We start from the raw sequence: 26,078 nt of genomic DNA on the forward strand, positions 1-26,078 counted from the left end.
ATATGAGTCACGATCAAATGGAATATTTGTGTTTTTGGTTAATTTTTATTAGTGAAGAAAAAAAAGAAAACTCCGCTTTGGTTGGCTATATTACAACTGGTGTATATTATGATAATAATAATATATTACATATTATATTATTCGAACGGCAGGCTACAACAATTATTCATATAATTAAATATCAAACGGATCGAAAAGAAGAACGATAGCGATTTTTGATATCGTAAAAAAACAACATATCATAGTTTAATAACAATATTATGACATATCACGAGACGTTCCTACCGGGACCTGTTCGGTGAGGCCCAACTGCTGCTGATACGATCACTTACCCCGACAGTGACAAACGCCCTATCAGACCCGTACACGTTTTTAGCGATAATAAAATACGTCCCGGCGTCCGACGGTTGCGCCTTTTTGATCGACAGCCTCACGTAGTCGTTGACCGTTTCCTTTGACGACCGATCGAAGAATGTCACGTCCCTCGAACCTCTCATCCATATGACTAGAACGAAACGTTTTAAATATATTTGTAACACGTTTACACAATGTTTAACATAAATATTAAATAACCGTACATTATTAAAAATGAATGATATTTTCTATGTGATCTATAATTAATCCAGACCATTTTTAATAAAAGTTACGTCAGTAGGTCTAATGAGACTCGGAGAGAGGAATCACATAACATTATTAATTATATTATAAAACTTATGTATAAAGTCAGTACCGAGAATGATGTTATGTGAAGTGCATATAAAAATTGATAAATTATTATGTTTAGGTAGGTATATAATATATTATGATTTATTTTATTGATTTACTGATTTCCTGACTTATACAATCAACAATTGGTGTTAATAATACGTATATAATATTATATATATTACAATTATTCCACGAAAGATAATTACGTTTGTTTAATGTTTTTTTTTTTTTTAATATCAATTTTTTTGCAATTTTTTTGTATCACATATATTTTATTTTTCTCAAAACTTATCTGTCACTAGTGAATCAAATTTTTGGCCATATCGATTTTTTATATTGCAAAGGATTTTGAAGCACAAACTAGGTGTACTTAATATATTTTTTTGATTAATATTTAATTATTCTTATTATTTTATGAATATTTCTTCTTTTATGCCTTTATCGTCTAATATATTCACTCGTTTATTTCATTCACTAAACTAATAAACAATGATATTTTACGTTTATATTAATGTAATAAATTATATTGTTATCTTTTATAAAAAATGTCTTATTTATTTCGATAAATTGATATTTTTATCAGAATGTAATGGAAAAAATATATTTTTTAAACCATACACCACTACACCTACATAATAATTATAACAGTATGGGTGCCCACTTTGAGTTCACACCCTTATAATATATTATGTACCTTTTGGTTTCGGTTCACCGGCCACCCGGAGGGTGACGGTAATGTCCTCGCCGATGGCCACGTTCAGTCGATCATCAGGTCTTGACACGATAATGGCTGGCTTCACGCCCCTACGGTCTGTGTAGTCCTGCGGTGACACCACCCTAACTGCCTTTTCTACGTCCGCCACCCCATAAAGGTTGCACGCACGGCATACGTATGTTCCACCATCCCGGACCGTACTGTCCATTACCAGCAGCGTGTACAGCCCACCCTCGTCCAGATAAACGTATTTGCCTGATAAACGTGGTAGTGGCCTAGATTCACGCATCCACGTCACATTCGGCACTGGAGAACCTGCAACAACTCTATTTTATAGTGTTTGTATTTCATTAGAACGTAACTTAACCTAACCTAACCGCGTTCAGTTTTAAAATTTTGGTCACAATTAGTTTGTGCAAATAACGTTTTTGTTGTGCTAAATACCGTTTTAGCAAGCTTCTACCCGTATGTACAAAATTTAAAAAAGAAACACGTAAAATAAATAAAATTAATTAGTAAATAATAAGTGATACGATGATTTCTCATTTGTAAGTAGAGGGATTAAAAAAAAGAGACATTTAATAAATATTCCGAAAAAGTCAAATTTCATATAAGTATACGTACTTAATATTATGAAAAACCATAATTCAAAGAAGTTTATACAAATGATACAACTTATACTGACCTTGCACCCGGACCTGTAGTGCAATCGTACCACCACACGTCGCCACATCGTCAGCGATTATACTGGATATAAACTTCGGATACTCAGGGCGCCTACTAACCAAGTCACTTCCAAAATTCCGAGAACCAAAATCGAACTTGGAATTTGCAGGTAACCGGAAATTATGGTTAGTCCGAGAGTAAACTCCACGACTGGATTCGATACTGTCCACTGATAGGGATGGTTGTAGCAGTGGTTTATTGAACACCGATGGAGACGTATACACAGTCAGGAACCCAGTGGTGGATATCCGGTCACGGCTGTTGATAGCTACACACGTATACTCGCCAGAATCTCCACTCTGGGCGTTGTTTATAATCAATTGTGCCAAACCACCGTCATATTTTGTCTCATATCTGTAATACGAGAGAAATGGACGAATGGAATATAATGTTATAATTATTATTGTTGTTGTTATTTTAGTAAATAGATACTACTTAGTATCTTAAAAATATATAAAATTAATTTTAAATAGCAATATTAATAATTGGATACAATACAACAGGGGTGGCCAAACTGCGGCTCCCGCCATAGACTCGCATGGTTCGCATCTTATCGTACGATACAAACATTATTGAAAAAAAAAATTATTTTCAATATGAATTTATTTTAATTTTTAATTTTTAATTAATATCATATATTGTTTCGCATTTTATGCGTTTTATTATAATTTATATATAATTATCTTTTTTACAATGATCATATACATACATTAACATACACTTTTTTTTTCATTTTGGCTCTTCCATATTTATTAATATATTGGGCGGCTGGCAAGTCTCTTCTTGCTGGCCACCCATGCAATATAATATATTATTTTAACATTTAATCTATGAGCTGCAATAATTACTATTAAATATTTGATATTGAAAATATTATTATTATTTGTTTCCATATAGTACCTTAAAGTTAAGGGAATTAAGCAAAAAACTATATAATTGATCATTTTTAAGAACTTGTTAAGATTAAGAAAATCTTTATGAACACTGTAGTCAATTTTTAATTTTGTTTATTCCGTCGTGGTTTTAGCCCTACACTTACCTCGCGGAAGAATTGTACGTAAAACTGTTAAGTTTCTGACCATCTCGATACCACTGAACATGAGGTTCTGGATGGCCGATGACGCTGCACCAGAACTTAACTCGAGCGCCGGACGACACGGTTTGGTCAATCATCCGAACGCAGAAGTACAGACCTTTGAATGCCTCCTAAAACGGGGCACACGAGAAAAGGCAAATACATTTAAGTGAAACCATCGTTAAATATGATCATTATTTTGCTTGGTAGTTACCTTTGTCAAATACAGGTCCTCGGTAGCACCGTACGTGGTGGACCGGCTGTTAGACAATCTAAAACTAGAATAATAACTTCCATCCCGCACTCCTGAATCGTGCAGAAAACTGTCAGAGCCCCTTCGTCTCCGAGTGGTTACACCGTAGTTTGTGTGCGGCCAACCGGAAGTCCTCTCTTCCTCCAGAAGCCTTGAGCTGAGAGGAACAGATGTTTCCGAAAGGCATCGGTACGCTGCTACGCCGGTGGGCCAAAGATTTCGCGCTGAAATCCTAGACTCTGGTAGGTAAGGACTCATAGATCGACTACTGCTTCTGCTGCTGCGGCTACTGCTGCTACCGCCGTATAGTTCTCTATCCGATGAACCCGCATATCTTGTCGATGTCGCGTACCTAGACCTCGGTGTTATGCATGATCTGTATGTCGGACTATCTGGTGTTAGAGATCTATATGAAGTCAAATGGTCAGGCGTCAGGGATCTGTACGAAGTTAATGGATCTGGCGTCAGAGATCTATACGTAAGAGTATTTGGACGTATCTTATGTGCGTCTGTCACATCCAGTAGATGACGGTTAACCGGACGTTTGCCTGAGCTCGGGACTTCCAGTACACCGACGTCATCAAGCTTTGTAAACCCTGTCGATTTTAACTCTTTTTTGTTTGTTGTAAAGCAATTTTTCGCAACGCGTTGTCCTTCCTCATCGGTTAAGACACCGACGAAAGACCGTGTTTCGTTCGTTTGTTTTTTGTCAATACCTACTCGAGAAATATCTTTTAGGTTAATTTCAGATTGACAACTATCGGCAGACCCATAATTATTTATAGATGATTTCGGGAATGCGAGTGGTTCGACTTCTTTACGTTTCAGTGTTTGTTTAGATTCTCCTAGATATTTCGATTCATCTATTTTGCTCTCTTGTTGTTCTAATTCTTTCATGGTATCGTTTTCGTCTCGAGATTGAATTTTAAGATGCTCTGTTATTTCTTTTGTTTTATCAGGTGAAGTCGATTTTTTACCTTTTGGCCGAGGGCTTAATTTATCTTTTTTGCTTCCTTGTTTGGCCTTGTCTTTTTCTACATAATTTTCTGTTGATCTTATTTTATCATCACTACCGATATCGTCATTATTCTGAATTTCAATTTGAGTATTATTTAAAACGTCTTTTTCAATTTTTTTCGTTGTATTTATATCATTTTCAGCAACGGTTTTCGATTGTACTTTAGTTTTAACTTTTTCAATGTGTTTATTATCTTCTGATATTTGTTTATTGTTGTCTTCGGTAGTTTTATCAATATTGTTTGTGTCAATATTGTTTTCAATTACACTAATATTATTTTTTGTGATATCTGATGAAGATAATTTTTTGATCTCAGGTTCTGGACTTAATTTTTTTTTCTTATTTTCTTCTGTTATCTTATTTTTTTCATTTCTCAACAATTTATTATCATCTGCATCAATTCTATTATTCTTCTGATTTTTATCTTTGTCATTAGTAGAAACATCTTTTTCAATATTTTTTGAACAAATTTTCGGTTCGAATTTATCTGATTCAATTTCTAAATTTTCAGTATTGTTATAATGATCTGAAGGTGTTTTATTTTTTTCTTCAATACTGTTATCATTAGTTTTTGATGCTTCAACTGTTTTGTTATTAATACTTAAAATATTTTTTGTGATTTCTGGTGAAGGCGATTTTTTATTTTCAGACCGTGGTCTTGTTGATTTATTTTTTTTACTTCCTCGTTTAATCTTGTCTTTTTCTTCATTATTTTTAGTAGATTTCATATTATCGTCTTTACCAATTTCATTGTTCTTTTGGTTTTTATTTTGATCCTCCGTTAAAACATTATTTTTGGTTATTTTTTCTATACTTTTAGTATTGTCTAAAGCAATTTCTGGTTCTGATTTATCTAATTTAATCTCTTCTTTTTCAATGTTTGTATTATCATTTGAAAGGTTTTTACTTTTGTCTTCATAAGTGTCATTGATAATATTTGAGTCAATTTTATTTACACTTGAACTAATATCATTTTGCATGGTATCTGTTGACGATGATTTATTATTTTCAGATTGTAAGCTTATTTTATTTTCTTTACTCCCTTGTATTTTTTCATCAATTTCTATATTTTTTTCTGACAATTCTTTTTTATCTGAAACTAATTTTTCATTTTTCTGCTTAGTATCTTTAGTTGAAATTTCATTTTCAAACTCTTCTTTTTCATTTTCATTACTCTCTACAAGAACTTCTGATTCTAGTTTAGTTTCAAGTTTCTCAGTGTCATTAGTCATATTTGGCATTTTTTTATTTTTTTCTTCAATACTCATATCGATAGATTTTGTTGTATCAATTTCCTTTTCACTAATACTAATGTTATTTTTTGTTTTATCTGGTGAAGGTGATTTTTTATCGTCTGATGGTAGACTTGATTTCTTTTTTATACTTCTTCGTTTGGCCTTATCTATTTCTATTTCACTTCCATTCAATTTTTCTTCATTTTTATCTATTTCATTATTATTTTTATTTTGATCATCAGTTTCAACGGCTTTTTCCAATATTTTTTCAGATTTAAAATCAGTTATTATTTTTTCAGAATTTTTAATTTCGTCTAACAACATCTTATTTTTTTCATCTAATGTTTCATTGATTATTTCTGTTGTGTCAATTTTATTTTCTTTAATATTAATATTATTTGTCGGGGAATATGATGATGGTGATTCTTTTGATTTGGTACTCAATTCCTGTATTACATCCACTTTATCTTTTGTATCAGTAATATTTTCATCCTTTGTAATCTTGATGTTTTCATTTGAAACATCAATTTTGACCTCTTCCATTGTGTCATTTCCATCTATAGATAATACTAAAGATTCAAATATTTGATCTGATTTTTGTAAAGATTGCTGTGATTCATCAATTATCTCTTCATTCTGCTCTTGTTTTAACGCTAAATCACCTTGTTTATAAGTGTCGACATTAAATATTTCTGTCGGTTTATTTATTAACTCAATTTTACTTTGAACATTTTCTTTAACAAAATTATCTGAATTTTCAGTTTGATCATTTAATATATCAGCCGTCGAAATGTCAGAATTTCTATTTTCACATAAAAGCGTTGTCGCTCTTATAAAATCTTCAGAGACTTCGTCAGCTTCAATTAACTCCTTTGCTATGATCGTATCTTTAGTAGGCGCATTTAAAACATCCACATTGGTCGACACGACTTTAAACGCATTGTCATCTAAAATAACAGCTATAGTCGCATTCTCTGTACATTTTTGTTCGTCATCTACATTTACTGAATGTTCTTTTATACTATCGTAATCTATTATTACGTTCCCAATAGCAGCAATGTTTAATTCATGTTTAACTTGTGCACGTTGGTCAATATTTTCTGTACCATTAAGTTCACTTGATTTAAATATATTCGTATTTTCTAACGTCACACATTCAGTCTGATTAGCTGCGATTTTTTCTATACAATGTAATTTCGGCACTATAGAAAAAGTACCTAATGATTCTTCAGCAGATAAATCGTTGATTCCATCTTCAAATATAGTGTCATTTAAAACATTGACGTTATTTTCTATAGCAGTTATTATATCAATTTGATTATTTATTTTTACTTCGTTTATCAATTTATTTTCATCGGCATTTATACTTTCAAGTTTTACTGTGGAGTGTTCATTTTCTATATTGTAATTTATAGTACTACTTACTTCATTTCCTTGAATCTCAATTAAAATCGAATCACTTTTAATACCATGATTTTTATCAGGATAATCTTTAGTCACTACGTTTACTTTTTCCACACTGTCAACTGACTTATCTTGAATTTCAATTTTGGAAGTATTATTGTGTTGAGCTATAATATCTTCATCGACTTCAATCTCCGAACTTTCATTAATAGAAAAATCAACATTAGATCTGTCTATAATTTTACCATCAATGTCTTTATTCATTGATAAACATTCACTTTTAGGAGTTTCTAATGAGGTATTTAATTCATCTACTAAGTTTGATAATTTTTCAATAGTTGAATTTTCCTTTTGTTTTTTACTTTTATTAGTGTCAACACTTGGATCGATAATTGTTTCTAATATATTCGTTGACATATCGAGATCCTCCAAATGTATAAATTCTTTATTGATTTCTTCTGTATTTATTTCATCATTTTTTATATTATCTGTATCTTCTAGATTACTTTTAATGTCAAACGGTTTTACAAAATTGTTTTCAGTTATTTCTTTATTATTTTCTAAATCTTTTGACAGTTTTTCATTCACATTTTCAAAATTTATTTCACATAAACTCAATGTATGATTTTTATCATTAACTAGAATTTCTTCATTTTCCATGTTATACTTGCATACATCATTTAAAATTGGACTTACATTTTTATTTGTATCATTTTTAACATTATTCTGTTCACTTGTTTTTTTAATTTCTAAATTGTTTTCATTTCTATTTGATTTTTCTTCATTGCTTATTATATTTGTTATCTCAGTTTCGTCAAGTGAAACTGTTTCTGAAGTATCAAAGTTTTCTGATATAACCTTTGGTTGACATTCAGTAAATTCTTTATGCTGGCTTACGTTATTTTCATTAAAAATTCCAATGCACATACTTAGATGACTTGCGATTTCTTTACAATCTTCTGTATTTTCATTGACTAAAATTGAACTTTTATGTTCAGTAAGGTCGTTTTCTGAAGCAAGTGTTTCACAACTATTTATTTTCTCGTCTGTGTTAATTTTTGTTGTTTCCAAATCACTAATAGTTGTAACACAGTCATTTTCAGTTAAAGAAACTTCGATCTCACTTTCAACAGACAGCTGTGATTTATTCAATATTTGTCCTTCTCTATTATTCACATCGTCTTTATTACTGGCAGAAATAGATTTTTCATCAATTAATTTTGAAGTCTGAATTTCAATATACTCTTTTGTAATGGATTTTTCTTTATTTCCATCGTCAATTAAATTATTCATGTCCAAAAGGTTTGATATTAATTTATCTTTGGACACTTGTTCCATATCATCATTTTGCCAATTATTTTTCTCTACTGTATCGATTGTATTTTCTAAAACTGCTATATTTTCAGGTTCAGAAATATTTAATTCTATTTCATGTTGTTCTTTGATATTTTCCAAATCAATAACAACTGAATCTAATTGTTGAGTGTTGGATACTAAAATCATTTCATTACATATTAAATCAGTGGTTTGTTCAACCATACTATTTGGTGATTCATTGATCAATTTAGATCCATCATTTTGTATATACTGAATTTCACAACAAGATTTCTCTTCTTCGTTATTAATAGTCTCATCTGGAAAATTTAAAACTTCATTTTTACTTTCTAAGTGCTCTAAATTACTTATTATGCTGTCTTTATCATTTAAAACTTTGTTATCCTCATTTTTAGAATCAATATTTTCTTTGAATTGTATTTGAACATGATTTTCTTCAAATTCATATGGATTAATTGACTGTGAGTTGTCTAAAGTAATTGTTTTATTATTATTCAATGTACTTTTCAATAAATCTGCATCATTATTATCCAAAATATCAGATTGTTTTAAATCCTCTAAAGGCTTATTTAATGTGTTGATAGACTTTTCTTCGTCATTTATTGCTATTTCTGTTATTTCGTTTTCAGAAAGTTTATTGATTTTCTGATCAGAACTACTTTCTTTTTCATTTAAAGTCAAATGAAGTGAATTATCGAAATCATTAGTTACATCATTTTTAAATTGCATTGCTATACTGTCAATAATTTCATTATTTTCAGATAATTTTTTATTTTGTTTTGGGTTTTCAGGTTTATTTTCGTCTTCTTCGGAATTTGTAATAGTTATTTCTGATTGTTTGTCTAATACATTTGATCCAGCAGTTTCAGTCATATTTTCAGTAACTGGCAACATATTATCAACACACTTATCAACATTATACTGTGTTTTATCTAAATCATCAATACGATTTGAATTATCTAAAACAGGCTGTTCGTTAACATTTTCCGATTGAATTATCCCCGATGGTACAACTATTTTCGAATTAATATGTTCTATTTCATCATTCACTTTCATTTCTGATAAAATTTCACATTGTTCATTCAATTCATCAATAGCTTTAACTTCGCTATTAGAGATCTGTAAAATATTATTTTGCTGAGCAGTAAAACACTTCTGTTGAATATTTTCTATAGGTTCTTCATTAACTGATTCAATTTTATTTTCATGATTTTGTACTTCATCAATGCATTTGTCAGACAGATTTTGATCATATTCTTCAGTTTGATGAATATTTAATTCTGTTATCGGATTTACCGTGTTTTCACATTCAGTAGAATAGATAACAATTTGATTATTGTCAGTTGTAGAAATTGTATTTATATTTGGTTGCAAATCATGGTGTAATATGTTATCGATATTAATATCTTGGTTAATTTCAACTGTTCCAGAATTATTATACTCATTTTTTACAAAATTCAAATTTTCGTTACCACTATTTTGTTTTTTAGTCATGTCCCTGATAATATTATCTTCCAAGACTGCTATAGAATTTTCGCAATCTATGGATGATGTTAGTTCTTGTAAATGTGTTTTTCTTTCTTCAACAGTATAATCACTTTTATTTATTAAATCTCTGTTATCGTATGGTTTGATTTCCTTCAATATTTCTTCAGTAATCAAATTATTCTGATTTCCAATCACTGAATTAGTTTCTGATGTTATACCATTCTTTTCATCCACTAAAGTTACTAATACTTTCTTTAATTCTATTGAATTAGTACTTTTGTCGATTGAAATTAATAAATTATCTTTTTCCGAGTTAAGTTCATTTTCAACACCAGTTTGTGCTTCTTGAATGGCCATACATATCTCTGAACTATGAATAGAATCACTTTCATTTACGACAGTATTATCTTGTTGAAATAAACTTTGAGAAACATTCTCTGTTATTAACGGTTCTTCAATATTTTTTAGCGACAAAATCTCTCTATTTTCAGTATCATTGTCATTACTGAGTGTATTCAGTTTCTCTGACTCATTCAAATTATTAGTATCAACCGCGGTATCATCATTCGAAACAGTTTTTATATTTTTATTAGATTCAATAATATTTGATTTTTTTAATAGCACAGAATCCAAAATTTCATTTTTTAAATTGGATAAAGTTGTTAAATCTTCATCGTTGTCATTTATTTTTGATATTAAATTATTTTCAGAGGTAATTAATAATACATTTTCATCTGGTACATTTACTATTTGGGAATATTTTTCAGTAGTAGATGTAAGTAGATTTACTGCAGTTTCTAAGTTATGGGTATTATCAATTTCTTTCATTTTAACTTCACTTGAATCAGAAATTTCATTGACTGTAATAATTGTGTTATTAGATATTGATTTATCTGAGTCTAAAAATTCGAAATTTTCAATCAAATCTACACCCTGTTCTAATTCAAATACTTTTTCTTCTATGCAATCATCTTGACCACTGATGATCATATCTTTAGTTTTGAATGTATCATTTTGGTCTGTTTCTAAAATGATTTCGTCACGTTGATTCATCTTTTCGTTTTTCACTTCAGACATTTCTATTATATTTTGTTGTGTTAATTTATCAGTATTTTTGATAGTTGAATTATTTATTTTTGCTACATCTAATGAATCATCTAATAATTTATTAGTTTTATCGCAATGTTGATCAATATATTTCGAATTATTTTTTTGTAAATCATTGATATTTGAGGTAGTACTATCTAAGTCATAGATTTCAGTTAATTTATCTTGTGCTACTTCGGACATATTTTTTAATGTTTCTTGGAGTTCATCGAATAAATCTACTGATGAATTCAAAACCAAATCTTGTTGATTATTTTTTTCTAATGATTCTAATAGATGTTCAGGAATACTATCATCGATTACCTTATGCATGGTTTCAATATCTTTTTCGCTCATAGTATATAAATCTGATAATTTATGATCAAGTTTAGATCCATCTTCAACAAAATCACTTATCGTTTCTAAATCAGTTTCATCAAATAGTGCTTCAAAACCTGAATTATCACGTTCATCTTCAGATGTTATAATATTTGGTTCTTCGTCTTTAAATGTGTCACCGATATCAAATTCAAAACCTCTTTTTATAACCAAATCATTATTAACGTTATTTTCAAAACGTGTTGAGTCTTTGTTAATTTCAGAATTATCTATATGTATATTATTTTGTTTATCAGAGTCTTTATCTGAACTATATAATATTGATGATTCAGTTATGACATTTTTTGAATTCTCATCAGTAGCTTTATTGAGGACGGTTTGTGCGTTATTCGATAAGGACAAACTCAATGATTGAGTATCACAAGCTCCACCCGTAACATCAGTATGTTCTGAAAAACTAAGATCGCTTTCTACTGAAGCCATTTTTGAAACAATAAGATTTTGAAGTTGCAAAAGAGGTTTCATAACACTACCAAAAAGTATTCCGTTTACACCTAAATCATCTATAGCATCGTCAAAAAGAATGTTTTGCATCATTTTTATTGAAGATTCAAATGGAATTTCTTTGTCTGTTTCTTCTACTATTGATTGATTCACAATACAATTGTTTAGTTGAACTAATTGCTGAGATAAATGTTCAAAACAACTTATAACTTCATAACTCATGGTTGAGCCAGTTTGGTTCGAAAGTAAAACTTGGTTAACTTGAAATAAACCAATTTTCATGTCTTGCAAAGGTTCTAATAAAGATCCTAGAGGATTCATATTATTTTCGGAATCTTGGACAAAATTTACATTGTTGATTAGTGTGTCAATATCCATCATCAATTCATCGAAAAGTGTTTCAAAATCTAATAAAAGTTTATCATCAGATCCATAATCGGATGACACAATATTTTCTGTTGATCTACCTAACCGTCTAAGATGACAACATAAATCATTAATAGGTTTTGTAAATGATATGAAACACTCTGCAATTTTATTGTTGTCCATACCTTGCGAAGCGAGTATCATAAACTGATTTGTTGATTCATTTATTCTATCGTAAATATCTTTCAAATCTTGATCGTCATTCGAACTATCGTTTTTTAGTGTAGTATTTAGATTGTCTAAAGCAAACGCAATAGAACTAATAGGAGGTATTAATATTTGTTTCAATTTGTAGTTAGGTTTGCTATCTTCTATTGATGCTTCTTCCATGACGGTTATATCATTTAAAATTATTTCTAACGGTTGTACCATTGAAAATAAAGGTGTCAATGAATTTATGTCCACGCATTTTATTTTAGAACAGTTCTGTTGTAACGTTTTAATATACGTTAAAGTAGTGCCAATTGTGTTTCGTAACACAGCTATAATACGTTGTTCTGTAACTCGAGTTATCTGACTATTGACAACGATTGTAAAATTTTTTATTTGGTCAGATAAACGATCTAAAATAGCCGAAGCCGAAAGATCGCTATTGTTAAGAGTTTCTAAATCAAAACATACTGACGATTGAATTTCGTTTAATACATTGTCTGAAACACCAAAAGGATCGTCGATTTGTTCTAATGCTAACAAACTCGCGTTTATTGCAGTCATTAAACTCGAAACATTTTCTGCAGTGTTTTTGTCCAACTCCGTTACATCGTTTCTTTCCGTTTCTTCGATAAATTTCCAAGCAAGTGAATGTAAAGCTTGGATCGAACGTTCGAGTTCAGTTGTCGTACTAGTGATATTAAAATTTTCGTACGTGCGCATCTTCACTATAGACCCTTCCAAAATAATTTTCATGTATTTTAAAAATTCGTCCACATTTGGTCTGGAAATAATTTTTAAGACATCGTCTTCTTCCGAACTAAGTACAACATCCTCTATTCCCTTGCCTCGTATTTTATTTAATACTGTTAAATACAATCCATCTTCGTCAGATTGAGTTACAATTTCAGATGCACAATAATTATGTGATAATAGTGGTTCGTTTTCTATTTCAGCTAGTGTTTCAGATACTTCTTCTTCGGTATTATTGCTCTCAGACCGAGCCAATGGTCCAATTACTTGTCTAGAATTATAAGGTGAAATTTTTTCATCCAATTTCAATTGCGTTAGAATCTGATCATCGGAGTCTGACATAAATAATTTTGGTGTTTGAAAAGACTGATGCTCATCGTCTTCCGATTGCTGTTTTAAAATCATTGATGAATTTTTAGGTGTTGTATCACTCGCACTGTAAAATACTTCACGTTTCGAATTTCCAGACGACAAATGATCCGAAAAATATTCCAGACTATTTTCACACATGCTATCGCTTTTATCATTATTTGCAAGCGTTATGTCTTCGGTTAGCGAAACACCATCGAATTCAGTGTCTGATACTATTTGTTGTCTACAAAAATCAATAGGTACATCTATAACCAAAGCTTCCATCATAACAGGTCCAGAAATCGACGACTCCTTTACAATTCGTAACGACGGTAAATCAACAACATTGTCTTCTGTAAATTAAAATTTTAAAAACAAGTAAATTTAACAGAAAAAAATGTATTTGTTAGAAACAGTTTTATAACATCTCGTTAAATTTTATTTAATTAATATATTATAAAATACCTGATATATGTTCAGATAGTTCATCTGCATACATTTCAATGATTTGCAATGCTTCGTCGTGCGTTAAGTCCGGAGTTTCATAAAGCGAAACGGTCACTTCTTTGCCATCAAATGAAAACGATATATCGGCAGGTTCTTCAATAGTGTATGATTTTTCCATTTGGCTTGTTCGCTCTTCGGGAATAGTTGACAAAGATTCATTTCGTACAAGTGGATTTCCGACGGACAAATACTCTTCTGAAGCGCATGATTTAACTGTAGACTTATCTAAAATGAGACAAAAATATAATTAGGTACTAACATATTTCAGTACTGATAGATAAACTATGCAATGTTGAGCACATAAAGTTACCTTCCATTGTTAACAGTGTTGCTGAACTGGATACCGTGCCCATACAGTTGTGTGCCTGGCAAGTGTAAGTTCCCAGACAGCATGTACCGCTTTGCCCAGAAATTATTTTGTGCATGTCACCAGGATTTAGCTCTTGGCCATCTTTGAACCATTTTAGTTGCGGCTGCGGTACGCCAATCACCTGTGATAGGACGAATATATAATCGTTTAACACATTTATATTTAACACGTCGTATTTATAAATTCTGTCTGTAGTGTTCACGTACTTTGCACTCCAAGTTAACCGACCCCTCGTTCGAAAACGCTATTCTCAGTTCCTCGAGGAATCTTGGACTTTTGAAAGTTTTTGGAATATTTAACTTCAAAAAACTGGACGTTACAGTTTGACCATACTTGTTAATTGCTACACACTTCCATTCAGCCTGATCATCAATTTCAAGTGACAATATACTTAGTATATATGTTCCATTGTCTTCAGTAGAAAACTGGTATCGATTTGATTCAGTTAACTGTTCGTCTTCTTTATACCAGCTGATTGAAGGTGCGGATTCAGTCGCAACTGAAAAAAAAAAGTTTAATTACTTTAAAATGTTCATCTAAACATTGTTTTTGTGCTTTTAAATAGTCATCATTTTTAACAATACAGTTCAATACACTGACCTTTTATCGTAAAAACAAAAGATTCGTTTATATTAGCCTCAACACTCTTAAGTCCCAATAAAAACCGTGGTGGCTGTGTGTTTGACGTCAATTGAAGTTTTTCACTTTCGTTCAGTTGATTTTGGATATCTTCTATTGTAAGTTCAGCAATGCTACTTGTTTCGCCCATACAATTTCGGGCAACACAACAATAACTACCTAAATAATATTATAATCATAATATGATAATATTTACACAGAATTTTCAAATTTTCAATAATATTTTTAATTTCAATGTAATTTAATATACCTAAAGATTTACTTCCAGTTAACTCATAAACGTCTCCAGGTTGAAGTTGCTTGCCGTCTTTGAACCAGGAAAGTTGCGGTGTGGGGTATCCAATGACTTTGCATTCAAAGCTTACTAAACCTTCGTCGGTCATGATTGCCCTTAGGCTTTCTAAGAATCTTGGCACCCGATAATTCTTTGGGTCTGAGAAAATTAAACATAAAGTCAATAATGTTATAGTATTAAAGAAATTTGTATGACATAAGGTACAATATTTTAAACAACATTACATGACACCGAAACCACACAGGAAGTGACAGCTTTTGCTCCCGTTGAACTGGTAGCAACACATTTCCAAGTAGTGCTATGATCGGCTCTGAGTGACTTAATTTCTATGCCATACATGCCCAACCCATCAGCCATCAGGTGGTATAACGGGCTTTCGTTTACTATTCCATTGTTGTTGTACCATCCAATACTTCGAGGCCATGGTGGTACTTCGACTAGGAAAAAAAACGATTACACTTTAACTACACGTGTTAAATCTTTATTTAGAAATAAAAAGAACCAAAATTGTACCAATAAGAAATGATACTGAATTTATGTGTCTTATTAATTTAAAATACTATACATTTATCAAATTTCATATTTTATTAATTTATCATAAAAATTTAAAATTAGTTAGATAGTTTTGGGCCCTTTTCTTTATTAGTATTTCAAATGTATTTTTCTAACTATACAATATACACATAATTTTGTTATACTTTTTTAAAAATTACCTTGACATTCTAAAAACAGTACACTGCCGACTTTACCGGAGGCATCTTTTAAAAATTGTATGAACTTCGGTGGCGGTCCATATGGTATGAGACTAAAAAACACATTTAAATTATAACGAAATAAATTCTCGCCGTAAAAAACGTGTACTAGCATTCAAGCTACGTATTTAGTCTCATCGTTACCACATGGTGCATACCTGTCTGCATCGCGGTTTCCATCGAGTGGTGTATGAGTCACTTGTATTTTTGACGTAGACAGCGCGGTGCCCATGACATTTGTTGCCTCGCACGTGTAAATGCCCAAGCAGTCTTCTTCGGAATTTGCCGTCAGAGCAAATATGTCGCCGGCTTTGATCTCCTTGTCGTCTTTGTACCATCGTAACTTAGGCGTCGGGACGCCGATCACCTTGCACTCCAGTGAGACAATTCCGCGTTGTGTCAGCACAGCTTTCAATTGTTCGACGAAAATTGGTTTTTTGAACGCTTTAGGAACTATAAGCCAACATCACGTTAAAATAATATAAGTAACATAGATTTAATATTTTGTAAAAAACACTTAATACAAGTCTATTAAAACAAATAATAATAACTATTTATAATCAAGTAATTAAAAAAAAAAAACATTTGTATCTGTGGCGATAATTATTAATCTTGCAAAATTATGTATATAATTTAAACACCTTAACTCCAAAATTATCAACATTTTAAATGCTAATTTTGAATCTACAAATTAATTTGTAAAAAATAAATATTTAGTTCACATTAAGTATTAAGCAAATAAATTATGAAAAATGTGTACTTTATAATTTATACTACCGCAAGGAAATGGTTGCAAAAACAAAACTAATGATAGTGAACATAAAACGTATAAAATAATATTCAAACGATTATTCACAAGACTTTTTTCTTCACATAGATATTTTGAATAATAGTGATAAAAAAGCAGTATTATTTATAAGACAAGATTTAGATGATAAAAAATAGGAAATCATTGTTTCCTTACGACCTTACGTACTCACCAGTTAGCGATAAATGAGCAGCGGTTGACGATTTACCGGCGTAGTTTTGTGCAGTGCATACCCATAGACCTTCATCGAATAACGTTACAGGGACAATGTCCAAACAATAAAACCCTCCTTCGTGAATGTATTGGTACCTTTCACTGTTCGCTTCTTCGTTGTTATGGTACCAACGAACCTACTCAATAATAAATAATAATAAATTATCAACAGCAATTTCATATGATTTTTAATCATTTCCTAAAAAAAAAAACCATGATAAAAATGTAAGGCAACCTAAAATTAAACATGACATGACTAAATTTTAAATATTTATTGGTAATTTAGAATAAGGCTAATGGTTTTTTCGCTACACCAATAAATTATTCACTTCCACCTAGTGATCTATATTTTGCAACTTCGTGGTTTTGGGTAATTTTCCCAATTATGAAAAATTAATAATAAATATTGCAGTAATAAAATCATAATATTACGAACACGGATCACTAATACCTAAATTATAGAGATATAGAGATTTGAAAAATATGCTAAAAAACATTTCATAGTGGCTTGGCGTGGCGCGTTGGCTGCTACCAGTCGCGGAATGCGACTGAGAGTAAGTAACGGCCACAGCTACTAGCTCCCGGATGGGTGACCATTCGGGATCATAGTGGTTAAAAACCTTGCCACACATACACGTGTTTGCTATCAACCGTAACAATCATAAAAATACAACCTACCGTACCAACCTACAACGTAACCCTTACAAACAGCTAATGGCCCTAGTTGCCGGGCTTAAGTTCAATAAAAAAAAAAAAAAAAAAAAAAAAACATTTCATAAAAACATAGATTATAAAATAGAATTTATTATATTTGTATAATCAATGATAATACAAATATCGCAGTTTATATGACTTAAATAATAAAATTATAGTAACAAATAATCTTTCTATAAACATTAGATACATACATTATTATCCCCAGAAAATTCTCTGCACAATGATTATTTATTGCATAATAAAATAAATAGATAATAATAAAATTAATATTTGGTACCTAATCATAGTTAATTGTACGAATTTTTTATATAATAATCAATAATACAAATTATTGTAAGTAATAATAAATAGTTAGTAAGCTTATTGTTTTTTTTTTTTGAAAATTATAAGCTATCGGTATAAATAGTCAATTGTACGATTTTTATTTAAATTATAATCAATAATACACATTACACAGTTTAATCTTTGTTTTTAGAAGTAGTGAAATGTAAATCGATTAATGCTTTATGAACATTAGGATCAGACACAGATTTAGGATTTGAAAGAAAAGATTTTTTAGACCACATGCATTGTGTTTTAATCATTGAAGAGTGTCGTCTATTTTTAAACTCGAAAAACAAAATCATCACGTGGCTCGTCTACGACATCGAGTTTGTTTATAAAATTCGACACAATTAACGGTGCACAAGACTATATATTATATTATAGCTTTAACACCGTCACGATGTAATAGAAAATACAAATCCGAATATGATATAATTAATAGAATAGCTTCAATTTTAAAAACTTGTCCATAGTTAATTGTTTAAAAAACTATTTGAAAAGAACAACAACAAATATCAACAAAAACAAACGAATTGTATAGGTACATTTGAAAATTGCAATTAATCATACGATATATATATATATATTTTTTTTTTTCAATCACATAAAAAATACTCACCTGAACACCCGTAGCGTCTTCGAGTTCAATCAAAAACCTAGTTCTGGTTCCGACTCTGATATTAAGGTCATTAAGGCGTCTCAAAAATATTGGAATCAGATCTTCTTGGCCAACGGTGCTCGATGAACCACCCCGATAATCTTTACTTCCGGCATCCGAATGATTACTCGACTTCATGGTGAGGGTGGTCAAGGAATCACCAACATGAGTAGAGGTTCCAAAAGTGAGTGCATGACTTCCGCCCGACCTATAGACAAAAAAAGTTTTCAGTTAGCAAAAATAAAAACGCATAATAATATCCATATTATTAGCTATTTTATTTGCGTGGTGACACAACTTTTTATGCCAAAATAATTTATTCAAATTTCGTGCTTGGTAAGCATTCCATATTAAAAATGCACAAAACAGATCTATAAATAAAATTTTAAATTATTTTTAAAAAAAATGCAGTAGGTAAAGAATTGGGTTATTTTTTTTTTCCCCATAACATCGGTAGTAAATATCTTGGATATTGTAAAATTGTATATATAGGTACAATATACATTCTACGAAAGTACCTACTAAAATTGTATGGCTCTGTTTAAATTTTCGTTAGCGAGGTCAAGGACGACTATTTATTTTTTTAAATTTAAAATTGCAATTAATACGCATTACTATTTAGGTAGGTGCATAATAAGTACACAATACCTAATGGGTATGACATGCATGTATAAATTTATAAATACGACGTGGCAACGTAAGCGTTGTGCTCCGATTATTATAAATCTATCAGTGTTTATTATTTATTTAGGTACTTACGATTTTGGCTTCCGGAACGCCGTCAACAACAATCGCACCAAATACCAAAACAACACGATCATGTTATCGGCTGTTTGGGCATTTTTTAATAATAATAATAAATTATGTAGCGAGAGTTTTTGTGTTAATATACCTACAACATTATTATCGCGGGACGGTGTGCGCCTTATTTTCTCTACTGCCGGTTGCTGAGGCGTTAATGAAACTCATATACGGAAATAAACTAACCTAAAAATAACGCGGTAGCTCGAACCAATCGCAAATGACGTGAACTGTCACGACGACGGGCCCACCTCAACAATAATAATTGACGACCGTTGTTCTTGACTTAGCCGACGGCTAGCCAGCCAAAATAACAAAAACAAAAATATGATATATTATGTCATACAATTATCATAATATATAAACGTATTGAAAGTATAGTGTTATAAAAGGTTGCAATCACTTTTCACGTATAATCAAATAATAATACGCATTAATCATTTCAAATGTTATTATATTTTATTTTAATATTTTCGCATATTTTTAAATTTTGACTACTCAGCATAGGTATAACACATTGCTATAAGTCTAATAACATTTTTAATACTAAAATTATAAAATTTAAAATTTGATAACATATTTAATGACAAAATCAAGTATTAATAATCTAACTTAAACTAACTCAAAAAGAACATTTTTTATTTAAGATTCTGGATATTTAACATTAGTATATATGACTTATATGACTATAAGTTGCATCCAGACTTAGGATACATTTCCCATCGATATGTAAACGACTTTATCATTACAACACATGAACGTTGTTAAACATCTGTCAATCAAACATATCCAGTATAGATATTATTTATACACTAACAATTTTATTTGATGAGATGATGAGTTTGAAAATTTCAAACAAGAAAAACATAATTTTTGCTACAACTACTATGTACGATATTTTAAATACGAATGTAAAAGAAAAATTATTTTAGTAACATCCATACGTCCATTTTTGAAAAAAAAAAAATTTACATTTATCCTTCAATTTGTCTAACTGAACTATTTACATATTAAATTTATTAAATTCAATATAATAGGAAACAATATAAGTATACGATTTGCTTAAATTTGATACTTTAAACAAAATACTAGAAAACTAGGTAATTTGATATGCATTTTTTAGAATCATTTTCTTACAAAGCTAATTCATTATTATACTTATCGGGATTGGAATGTATTCAATAGCTATAATAATATTATAATATTATAAAAATAGTGTATTAGACGAAAGCAAGAAAATTTCTTTTTGTCAACATTCCTATTTGACAAAAAAAAAAAAATTGAATAATTAAAAACCGTACTTATAAATATAATACATTATATAGCAGTATAGCCCGTAGACCATGTAAATTGTCGTGAGGCCACGAAAGAGTCGTTTGTTTACGGTTTTTATAAATATTTAAATAAGTGTGACAATGATCAGAGACGTCCCCGCTGCTGAGTATAATTATTATTATGATTCTGCGCGTTCTTCCTAAAAATAGACTATTTTCAAGCCAACGTCGTCGTCATCGTTGTTCTGTAGATGGAGATTAATGTGTTATGCGCGTACATATATTTATATATATATATATATTTAATGTATAAATAATATATTATTTTTATTCCCACAAATTCCAAAAGGGCAACTACACGTGCCTGGCTAGAGACTATAATAATCGGAATGTACCTACTGAATAAATGTATTCTTTAATAATCGTATAAACTGTTACAGTAACAGTAGTATATATCACCAGAATGTCGTTTCACGACTGTATAGGTACTTATTTAAAAACAAAATGTACGGCAATATATTGCGTTAAGTCATTCGCAAGTTTGTTATTGAATGAGTTAAAACGTGCTAATTAACAAGCTTCGAAATGCGTAAAACGTGTTATATAACAGGTATTCTACAAACGCTAATAGACGTAATTATGTTGACTTTGTGATGTTCGAAAATATTTTATTGAATTTCTTTCGATGAGAGTATAAAATAATTATAATTAGATAATTAGAAATTTATTTATAATATAGTATAATATTTTATTTTATATAAATATGTATAATATGGTAAATAGTGAATTCCGTGATGTCTTTATATTATTAATAATTGGTGATTTATATTGTTTCTATTGTAATTAACAATATCAATTTCACATCACGTACACCTTCAATAGTTAAAACAAAACGTCCAGTATAACATTAATTCGCTAAATGATTTCTTCGGATTACATTTTATAGCATTAACGTAGGTAGGTAAAATATTCAAAAGAAAACATTTAAAAATAAACATGTAGGCGTTTTTCGATAAAATAAAATCACAATCCGTTAATCCATCATTAATACATATTATTATCCTTATAACTCATAAGTACGGTTACCTACATTAAGTTTAAAAATTTAACGTCAAGTACAATATCGTTTAATGTTTTGGCGATTTAATGCGTAATTTCAAATTACTGTATATATTATTTACACGTGAACAATATTACTAAAACCTATACAAATTACAACTCATTTCAATTCTAAGTATATTCAATGCCATTCACTACAATTTCTCTAGTGCGGCGATATGTTGCGGTTGTTAATATGTATTAAGTATTAAACACTTAAATATTATACTTAAAAAACTACAAATTTAATTATTTAGTTATAAATTGTATGTATATTTGTCTGTTGATTATTTCATCCTCACTCAATTTAAAATTTAAATACAAAAAAATATTAATTTACTTTAACCAAACTCGGATTTGAAATTTTTTCATAGAAAATCAATTGTTTAAATATATTTTAATAGTAATTTATGAGAATTATTAATATTAATTTAGAAACCAAAATTGTATTTTATTGTTTAATATTTACTAGTTTACCTAGTGCAAACATGAAATAAAACAATGTAATGGATAGAAAAATAAAGCCTAAAAAATCAGTTTCACTTTTTATTAACCATAACTGTGTAATCCACTGATCTAATCAAACATCGATAACATTCCGAAATGTGTGTAAACTAAAACACTACAGTAAGTATTATGGCATATGAAAAAAAATCATTAATCAAACACAAAAGCTATTAAATTCTCTAATCTTTTAAATAATTAATATACTAAAAGACATAAAATTATCAAAAATTAATTTTCCCAACAGCAAGCACTTATTACAAGCTTTGCATTCAAAAGAAAATTCTAAAAGAACGCATGATATTTTTTCTTAAAATTTAACCTAATAAGTAATATTGTAAAACTATAAAAATTGTCATTAGCTTAAAAAAAATAAACCTGTATTTAGTTTTAAGTTAAAGTAGGCTAATAACATATATGCTGTTGAGTATTTAAAAAATAATTAAGATATAAAGTAATAAAATAATAACAATAATAATAATAATAATAAAATATATCATTGTTGATCAATTAATATTGATCTTACAAAATAAAATGTCGGTTGTATAAAATAATGGCATTTTAAGAATGTATATTGCACATACCAGCCTACAAAGTCTATGATAAAAAAAAAAAAACACAAATACACAATAAATGTCACACTATCGTAAATAAAAAAAACAAGTAATTAATTATTAAAAATAAATCACAGTTTATTAAACTAAAATATACTCGTCTAAGTACTAAAACAAAATACTCTACAAAGTATGTGATACCTAGTCGTTTTTAATTAAATACATCCCAGCACAATTTTAAAAGGCCAAGATTTCAGCAGGTCAAATCCAATACGTGACTTAAAATTATTAGTGAGGTTCAAATAAATATTTCGAAAATAATAGTTTTTGCGGTTGATATAAAAGAAATATATGAGTACGTGTAATTATAAATAAATAGTCTATACTGTAATTTATTATAAAATAAATTTTTTTCAGGTTGTCTACCTAATTTAAGAATATTAATATTTTTTAAATTTACAACCTTTAACCAAATATTTTTTTCATACAATATGTTAACTTTATAATAACAAATATTAATTCATTTATTTATAAGTTGTTAGTGTTTAAACTTTGAAGTATAAATTCACGAATAACAATAAAAGTGAAAATATATGTTAAAGTAGTAGACTAAATCAACCTCACATTTCCAAATTAGTCCTTTTATCTATAACAATAATTATTATACTATTAACATGAAACATTTTTTATTTTTACAATATTAAAATATATACATAATATTAAGAATAATAATAATTAAAAATCTATAACAAATCTAGAAACGACAAAATTATTAGGCATATTCAAAAACATTATAATTTTCAAATTTCAACTTTTAAAAAATATTTTTAATATTCAATATAATATAAATATTAAATATATAGTGGCCACAAAAAGTAAAATAATATTAAAAAACAATATATTTATCTAACTCCTCAGAATCTAAATGATAAGTGATTTGTATAAATCAATCGAAAAAAATCGTTTCTTTGACCCTCCCTCCTCCAAAATTAAAATACACAAAAACAGTTTGTTCATCGTTTCGTGAACACATATTGCATTAAAAAACTGATTTCTCACATGGTTCGTAAATAGTAAACAGGCGTTTCACATTGGCGCGGAGCTGTTGCCGCTTGAATCGGTTGTTTGAATTATATTTCTGTCTACACTCTACATTATAAATTGTACATTTTCGCTGCCTACAGTCTACAAATCAAGATGTTACTACAGTTGGACGAGTGCAAACAATATAGCATCTGGATTTGTTAATTTATTCATTTTGATTTCAAGCTAATCAAAAAAAGTTTAAATTTTTTTTTTTAAATGACACCTTCTATACACTGTCCCGTTGACATATAAACGACTTAATGTTATAAATTTCAATAATAACAGGGACTTTTTATTTAAAAAGTTTTAAATATTTTACATTTTATTTTAGCATATTATATTCATATAATCGTAATAATTATATGACTAAAAATAGATAAATAAATAAACACAAAACTGTATTATTTAAAATACAACAAAAATGTATGATAAATACATCGTATTGTCCTATAGGTAAATTATAACTTAAGTATAGGTAGTTTAAAAGAGAAATCTAAGAATTTCATCAGTAGGTACTTATTTAAAATTAAAAGCAGCTTCGCTCAATTTTGAAAACAACCATCGTTATTTGAAACTCTTTTGTAATTGTCAGCACTGTCGGATTCATTCCAAAAACGAATTTATCTAGCTCAATGATATATTTTTAGACAAATTTTGTCTTGCGACTTTTGATCGCTAAATACTACGTTTATATAGTATTATAAAGTGAGACGTAGTATGTGTATTCAAATTTCTAACCGATTATCGTTTTGAGCCCTTTTAAAACCATTCTCCATTTCCGGTTCTAAGGAAACTCTATAAAGCGCGTACAACGCATAAAACTAATATAACGGTAAAAACAGTTTATCGCAGTAAACTCAAATTTGCTGTCCCCGCGGAGAAAACGTGAAAAACGTTTCTACTCGTCTCTCGCACGATATCTCTCGTTATCGGGTAACATAACGCGTCTGCGCCCGGCAGATACCTACACGCAAGTGACGGTCGTTGGTGTCGCGAAATAGCCGGTAGTATGTACCTATATTATTTCGAAACGCAAAGGCCACGCGAAACCCAAATCTGTCACTGAACCGGTGCATATCCCGAACAAAGGCTCGCACTTACCGGACGATCGAAGAGTTGTACGACGAGAACGACTTGATGGTCGCGTTGGCGCTGCTGTACGTGGACGACTGGTTTTTGCAGCATTTGTTGCCCATAATAACCACCGTACGTGTAACAATAATTGTTGTCGCGCGGTCGCCGTATTGCGAACGTTATTTACTGCGAGGAAATCGCACCGCGGCTGGTGCCTACCGGTCCCCGGGCGGTCATGTCCGTATACGCTCGGAAAACGGAAAACTGCAGTGCAACGCGCAATGTGGCGAGGAAAACCCCGGTACGCCGCGTCCGTCCCCTTCGGGCCCGTGTTTCGACTCGCGCGATACCGCGCGCGGGGACTTAGCGGGAACGGGTCCAAACGTGGTTAGGGCGCGCGGACCGATGACGACGGACTGACCCACACACGGAATTTATTTTTGGGTCGCAGCGCGTACCGCTGCGGCGGCGGCAACGCAATAACGATAGCAATAATAATGATGATGATGACGACGACGATGATAATAATAATAATAGTATGCAAGCGCGACACCGCTCTGGCAGGCCGGTGTTTTATTCGCGTCCGCCTCCGTGCGTGCCGTCCAGCGAATCCGTCGCCGCCACCGTGAAATTGCCGCCCGAAATTCCCCACCGTCGCCACCGTAATCGCCACAGGTGTGTTGTACGTGTACGCCGAGAAAACGGCGCGGCCGCCGAAGCTGCATCTGCAGCTCGTTCGAGACGAACGCCGCCGGTCTGCACAAACGCAGCTGCGGGTCGCGACACTACGCCCAAAGATCACGATGAGGTGCCAGGTCATTTCGTATGCGCCCGCCAG

The 26,078-nt window shown here is 30.5% G+C and overlaps 1 protein-coding gene across 4 annotated transcripts in view; it reads right to left on the reverse strand.

Moving 5' to 3' along the window:
* Positions 1 to 26,078, reverse strand: part of LOC112600845 — a 106,450-nt gene that overhangs the window by 66,025 nt on the left and 14,347 nt on the right. Inside the window, exons 1-16 of one of the 4 annotated variants that reach the window (XM_025348164.1) lie at positions 25,268 to 25,606; positions 18,811 to 19,057; positions 17,110 to 17,287; positions 16,288 to 16,582; positions 16,091 to 16,182; positions 15,602 to 15,814; positions 15,333 to 15,515; positions 15,044 to 15,241; positions 14,650 to 14,942; positions 14,384 to 14,564; positions 14,032 to 14,298; positions 3,439 to 13,919; positions 3,189 to 3,355; positions 2,109 to 2,503; positions 1,403 to 1,738; positions 333 to 505 (exon numbers count right to left, since the gene is read on the reverse strand). In XM_025348164.1, the coding sequence (XP_025203949.1) occupies positions 333 to 505; positions 1,403 to 1,738; positions 2,109 to 2,503; positions 3,189 to 3,355; positions 3,439 to 13,919; positions 14,032 to 14,298; positions 14,384 to 14,564; positions 14,650 to 14,942; positions 15,044 to 15,241; positions 15,333 to 15,515; positions 15,602 to 15,814; positions 16,091 to 16,182; positions 16,288 to 16,582; positions 17,110 to 17,287; positions 18,811 to 19,057; positions 25,268 to 25,362 (13,794 nt within the window). In that variant the 5' untranslated portion in view covers positions 25,363 to 25,606. Of the gene's footprint in view, positions 1 to 332; positions 506 to 1,402; positions 1,739 to 2,108; positions 2,504 to 3,188; positions 3,356 to 3,438; positions 13,920 to 14,031; positions 14,299 to 14,383; positions 14,565 to 14,649; positions 14,943 to 15,043; positions 15,242 to 15,332; positions 15,516 to 15,601; positions 15,815 to 16,090; positions 16,183 to 16,287; positions 16,583 to 17,109; positions 17,288 to 18,810; positions 19,058 to 19,608; positions 19,686 to 25,267; positions 25,607 to 26,078 lie in introns of those variants that run through there. The other 3 variants (XM_025348165.1, XM_025348167.1, XM_025348166.1) reach the window with 3 other exon arrangements.

Source organism: Melanaphis sacchari, unplaced genomic scaffold (assembly GCF_002803265.2).
Source record: "Melanaphis sacchari strain LSU unplaced genomic scaffold, SCAv2.0 Contig72_pilon_pilon, whole genome shotgun sequence".
Classification (NCBI taxonomy): domain Eukaryota; kingdom Metazoa; phylum Arthropoda; class Insecta; order Hemiptera; family Aphididae; genus Melanaphis; species Melanaphis sacchari.